At 37.6% G+C, this 6,753-nt stretch overlaps 1 protein-coding gene across 1 annotated transcript; it reads left to right on the top strand.

The window, feature by feature from the left end:
* The first annotated feature begins 2,379 nt into the window (after window positions 1-2,379).
* On the top strand, window positions 2,380-6,520 carry LOC110932327. The gene is made up of 2 exons (XM_022175669.1): window positions 2,380-2,503; window positions 5,883-6,520. The coding sequence occupies exons 1-2, from the start codon at window positions 2,380-2,382 to the stop codon at window positions 6,518-6,520; spliced, it is 762 nt and encodes a 253-aa protein (XP_022031361.1).
* The last annotated feature ends 233 nt before the right edge of the window (window positions 6,521-6,753 follow it).

Here is a 6,753-nt window from a genome sequence, read left to right as displayed (position 1 = left end):
AAAAGAATCTACAATCAATCTCCTCTAAAAATGTCTATGTTTTTTTAATGGTAAGGAACGATGTGTCAACCACCGTGATATTGGGCGCTGTGGTCAAGGTCAATTACTCGACCTCCACCCGCCCGAAGACACGACAGTGGAATAATCCGTAAAACCTCGCTGTCACACCCCCAAAATCCACCATGCGGAGTACCACCGCTTGGAGGCGTGACATGACCAGGATCGAGCCACCAATCATACGAAACAACGTATTTAAGTAAATAAAGCCAACCACAATACGATTGGTGACCAAAAGCTAGTTAACCAAGTTTTAAATTAAACAGCGGAAGCATAAACGTAAAATCCAAAAACATAAGTCCATAGGTTATAAGTTTAAAGTCCAAAGCGTAAGTTTAATAGGTTCATAAGGATTTAATATTTAAGCACGGAACATAACAGTCCGTACACCACAACGACTCCTTCCTCGTGCAAGCTCCAAGCATTTAGCGACCTGTAAGGCATGTAACAACGAGTCAACAACAAAGTTGAGTGAGTTCACGTTTGTTGTTTAGTTTTAAGTTGTTTTCTGAAAAAATGGTTTGTCTTTCGTTGGCGTAATTGCCGTGGGGGTTACCCCGTAGTTGAAAGCATGATTAACCAGTTCATTCTTTATTACCCAAACCATATTCATGATTAGTGGGGGCTTCCCCATGTGAACTACTAGACGGTATGATATCGACTACTAACGAAAGTAAGTTGTGCCCTAAGTCAATGTCTATCAGCATTGACCCTTTGCCTTAGTCCATTAGTACACTCCCGTTCGGACGACACGGTGTGAGGTTTGTTAAACCTAATAGCGCTATTAACTAATGACCCGCTCGCCATCGGCCTCGGCGGTTAAGTCGATATAAAATGAGGGACTTATGATAGAGTTTTGTCTAGTAAGTTTTAAGGTTGTTGTCCTACCCAAGGAGGACGAACGTACGTAGTTCTCCCAAAGAGAATACGCAGGATTAATATTGGCATCCTACCCAAGGAGGATGGCCGTACATATCCTACCTAAATAAGATATGTAGATTCCATTTTAATTCTTTAACCCATTCCCAAACCACCGGGAATCCCATGCCTTAGAAAGTGTGTAAACTCACCTGGTTTGCTCGGTTAGATTCTCAAATATAGCTAATAGTCAAAGTCGGTCAATCACGTCCTAGTAGGATTACCACTTAGTTTATTAGTGACTTCAAATAAGCACAAAATTCCTACACGCATCTAACACATAACATGCATCACTTTTAACGGTTTATGCCCATATAAGCTTCCCGTCTATTCCCCACTCATAAACAAACATATGACATTGCACGTAATATTTTTATAGACACATAACAAGTTAGATCGTTCACAGATAACATACTCGACATTTAGACACGCAAAATCACTACCTATGTCGTTTCAGCTTTATATTCAAAACTGGGCTGTTTTTCGGGGATTTTAATAAAATAGTTATCTTATTTCCCAACTTTTTACAGAAGGTGCTAATGATCCAAATATTATTTTGTAAAAATCTCGGGATCTCATTCATCACCAATATTTTATTAAAAATCATTTTCCGGACTGCACTCAGATTTATCTTTTTCTGACTGCAGTCCACGGAATAATTCATTAAAAATTCATTGTAAGTCGGATTGACGAAATTCCAGTGGGACAATTACTAAGACATTAGTGTCCATATACAGTACCAATTTCATGATCCAACTCTACACAGAACTCAAGTTATGATAGAAAACAGAATGCATATTTTCAGCAGTAAAAATGCAGCTCTAGCTGCTGTTACAAAATGACACTTCAAAAATAGTAAACGAAGTCCAAAAATTACGATTCCGGTGCCATTAGAACCGTATTTCATAATACATAAATCTAGACTTCAGAAAATACATTTTTCGTTAAGTTACAGTTCTGTTACAGCCAACTGAAGTTGGCTGTAATTACCAAACAACCTACTGTTTCAGCTTCTGATTTTCTAACTTGTGTTCGATTGATTCCGTTAACATGTTTAGTGATCACAACAACATCAAACATCAATATTACAAGTAGATCAGCAAGTAAATCAGTAACATAATCAAGACAACTTCAGTTTATCATTACTTCATTATGTTTCATTACAAGTTAGTTTATATGCAAGACTTTGTTCATGGTTCTTTAGTGTTCATGGATTTTCATCATCAAACAACTATTAACCACTCACATGAAGAATGAACGGATCTATGTTCTTACCACTAGTTCAAGACTAGGGGAGTTCGAGTGAAGAAAAGTGGTGGTTAAAAGCGAATGGAGAAGGTCCTTCCACTTCTGAGAGCATCGAGCTTCGTTGTATGACCCGTAGCACCTTTGTATGTAAGTAGAATGATTGAGTGGAAGGTTGATGGTGGTGTTATGGTGGAGGGAGATGGCAGCCGTGAGGTGGTTATGGAGGAGAAGAAAAACTTTGTTGATGTTGTGATTATGAAAGAGATGAGAAGTCTTGAGGGTATATTTATAAACCAAGCTTTAGGTTTGTCCAATATGTAAAATGTTTCTACATAACCAACATAAACAATAAAATAATCAAAGAAACAAGGGTGTGTCCCCACCCTTGGGGACCGATTTTGAGGGGGGGGGGGGGTTATAGGGTTGGGTTGTGATGGAACTAGTTACAATCTAGTTAGGTTGAAAGTGTTTAGTTACCATATTATTATGTGTGTCATAATATAAGGTGTGTTAGGGTGTTCGGGGACCCTAACTAGCTCAGAAAAATAAAGACAATGTGTTTGGCAATATTTTTGTGTTCCGGGTAAAGTCCGGTTGTTCGGTTTGACACTGTTCCATTAAAGTGCTTAATTAATCCGTAAAGTGTCTTTTATATATATATTTTTGTAACACTTTTAATTTCTAACACTTAGGAAAACACAAGGGACTATTTAATGACTTTTCTGTATACTACTAGTATGTTAACAAGCACATGTAAGCATAACACATATATCAGAAAGTAATTAAGTAATTCCACACAGTCGTCAAGCACTTTAATTATCAATAATAAATTGTAAGGAATACATCGAATTTTGAGGGTTGTCACATTCTCCCCCTGTTAAGAGAATTTCGTCCCGAAATTTAGCACGCAGTTACTGAGGAAGCTAGTTATGTTGCGTTGGTTTCCTGGTTTTCCTGGGGTGTCACACTCGCCTCCCATCCAATACGAACCGGCGCCACCCGTATTTGCCCTTCACCTGGATGCCGCAGAAAATAATGGGGAGAGCGGGAAGCTGATTTTCAAGAAGATGCGATATTCATTCCATCGCTCAATATCAACAAGGTATTATTATTATTATCAAAGGATAGTAGTCTATTATTTTTCACAGATATCCTCAAGCAAGCCGAACATGAGGACACGACAACACCTACAAAAAGATCGCGCCACGTGATCGTGAAAAGGGTCACAAAGTCCTTATGGAATATTATTTTGCCAACAACCCCAAATACAATAAATGTATGTTTAGACAAAGGTTTCGTATGTTGAAACGTCTGTTTTTAAAAATTGTAGGCAATGTAGAAGCAAATAACAAATGGTTTCAAGAGGGCCTAGACGAGAGGATTAAAAAAATTTTACGACGTTACAAAAATGCAGATCTGCCATTAAACAACTTGCAAGCGGTAATCCTCTTGATTAATACGATGAGTATTTATGTATGGCCGATAGGACATCGCGTGAATGTCTACAATATATTTTAATGTCGCAATTAACTTAAACGACAAATAGTTTTTACCAAGACCCACAAGCCAAGACATTGCACGTTTGTACGAAGCACACGAAGAAAGACATACCCTTCCTGGTATGATCGGTAGCCTTGATTGTACACATTTCGTTTGGAGAATGTGTCCTAAGGAGTTTCGAGGACAATATATGATAAGTGATCAACTATACCCTACGATCATGCTATAAGCGGTTGCTTCACAAGATTTATGGTTTCGGCATGGGTTTTTTGTTTCGCCTGGAGCACTCAACAACAATAATATTCTTCAACAATCTCAATTTTTTCTCACCCACCGAAATGGAAGCTTATACACACGTCACACGTGGATACTATCTTACTGATGGGATCTACCATACTTGGTCAACGTTTGTGAAAGCGTTTCAATGTCCAACTGATCTAAAAGATAAAAAAATTGTGCAAGATTAGGAAAGAATGGATCTGCAGCGTTCTTTTGATGTACTAAAGGGGAAATGAGATGTACTTAAGTGACCATTGTGAGCTATGACTGTAGAAAAGATTAGGACCGTTGTCTATACACGCACAATATTGTATAGCATGATCTTGAAGCATGACATATATGCAATATCACCGATCCACATAAAGGATCCTCACGTCGAGCCAACTTTTTATGATAATGTCCTTGCGGAGTTATAAAATGAATATACACATTTCCGACTTTGTTATGATCTTGTGGAACATCTTGCAACTCTAGATCTACTCCACATCGAGGAGTCGGATTCGGAATAGTTTAATTATATTTTAGTATTTATTTATTTTATTTTTAATGTATGTTTATTCACATTTTTATATTTGTTTAGCTTGAACTAAGGTAACTTTTATTTCATTTAGTTTAATGTTTTATTTATTTTAAATCAAAACGCTTAATTTATTTTTAAATAAAAAAGGTTTTAACACTAAATAAGGTGTTTTAGTGTTTGCGTAGTGGGGCGGTATGCCCGGTCATGGCGCCAGCAAAACACCCGGCACACCAAAACGTGGGGCGCTATCAAAGGAAAAAGGGGGTGTGGCGCGATTAATTTAGCGGCGTGATGAATTACAATTTTTAATTTTTGACCGTTAATGAACTGTCATATTCTTTTAAAAAAATCAATTTTTTTATTTTCACACTATAAATAACTCGCAACTCTTCCAATTTTTTTTAATAAATCATACTCAAATATTCTCTCCTTCTCTATATATTTTTTAAAAAGTTTTGAAACTACTCCCACCCTATTAAAAAAATGGGTTCCCCGTCGGAAGACTCGTTCACCGATATTTACCGAAGATTTTTTTCACCCGAAGAAGACGCGGAGGAGGAAGAAGCGGTTACGAGTGCATGTACTTTTGTGATACAAGCATTTGAGCACGTTCGGCCTACTCCCCCTCCACGACCCATCTTGCGGCGCACCTATATCTTGCGAGATCGTGAAGCCGCGAACGAGCGTTTGATGAAAGACTATTTTGATGCGACATCGGTTCACGGACCCAATGTTTTTAGACGACGTTTTCGGATGAGCCAAAGGTTATTTTTGCGCATTAATAATGATTTGGAAAATAAGTATGATTTCTTTAAGCAAAGAATGGACGCGCGAGGATATTTAGGCTTCACCTTAATTCAAAAGGTCACATTCGCGTTACGCATATTATCATACGGAAACACATACGACATCAACGACGAGTACTTGAAGATGGCGGAGAAAACAACCCGAGATTGCTTGGAACATTTTTGCTATGATATTTTTTATGGACTTTTATTTATTTACTTACTTTTATATATCTATTTTTTAGTAGCTTACTAGTAAAATTTTATATATTAAATTATATTTTAGGTATATGCCAGTTATATGGAAAACGTTATTTGAGAAATCTTACTTGGAACGACCTTCAACAAATATATGAGGTGCATCTAGAAAAGCATGGAATACCCGGCATGATTGGTAGCTTGGATTGTCGTCAATGGCGTTGGTATAATTGTCCAACCGCATGGCGAGGTCAACATACACGGGGTGATCAAAAAGGGCCAACTTTGGTAATTACAAGCTGTTGCGTCATACGACCTTTGGGTTTGGTCGGCCTTCTTTGGTGTAGCCGGGTGTTTTAACGATATTAATACATTAGAGGCTTCACCATTATTAGAGAGCTACATTTCTGGAACTATACCAAAGGCCGGTTTTCATGCGCACGGGAACGACTACGAGCATGGCTACTATTTGGGCGATGGTATATACCCGGAGTATTCGATTATTGTTAAAACGTTTTCTGAAACGTTCGATGAGAAAATAAAGTATTTTAAAAAATTACAAGAGTCTTCAAGAAAGGATATCGAGAGGTGTTTTGGGGTTCTACAGCAACGATGGCATTTTATCAGAAATCCTTGTCGCATGTGGCATAAGGATAGAATACGAATGACCTATGCTTGCATCATTTTGCATAATATGATCATTGAGGATGATGGAAGAGCGATATGCCAAAACTATATTCCGGAAGATTTCGTCGAAGGTACCCAAGCAACAATGGAAGAGAGACTCGCAAATGCTCAAGTATTGCGATCTAAAGAAATACATAACACGTTGAAGGCGGATTTGGTTGAGCATGCTTGGGCGATTCGCCCAATTCGATACAACAGTGACAACGAAGAAGATTCCGAGGAAGAAGAGGTTGAGGAATTTGAAGACGGGAACTTTGAAGACGTAGGTTTGGATGCTGGAGAAAAAGAAGAGGAAGAAGGAGAGAACGAAAATGAAGCCGAACAATAAATATATTTTTTTAGGTGTAATGTTTTTTTTCTTTAACGTTTTTTTTTATTTTAATATATTGTTTTTTATTTAATGCAATGATTTTTAATTTTATAAAACTTAGAAATTAAATAAAAAAATGAAAACTAAATTAATTGAGTAACGATGACAAAAGGGCTTTATGACTAGGGCCTCAAGTTGCATAACGCCCCATAAAGCTCCTTGGTGACGTGGCATGCCACATGTCGCATAAT

This window comes from Helianthus annuus, chromosome 3 (assembly GCF_002127325.2).
Source record: "Helianthus annuus cultivar XRQ/B chromosome 3, HanXRQr2.0-SUNRISE, whole genome shotgun sequence".
NCBI classification, from domain to species: domain Eukaryota; kingdom Viridiplantae; phylum Streptophyta; class Magnoliopsida; order Asterales; family Asteraceae; genus Helianthus; species Helianthus annuus.
This window is presented reverse-complemented; position numbering and strand designations above follow the sequence as displayed.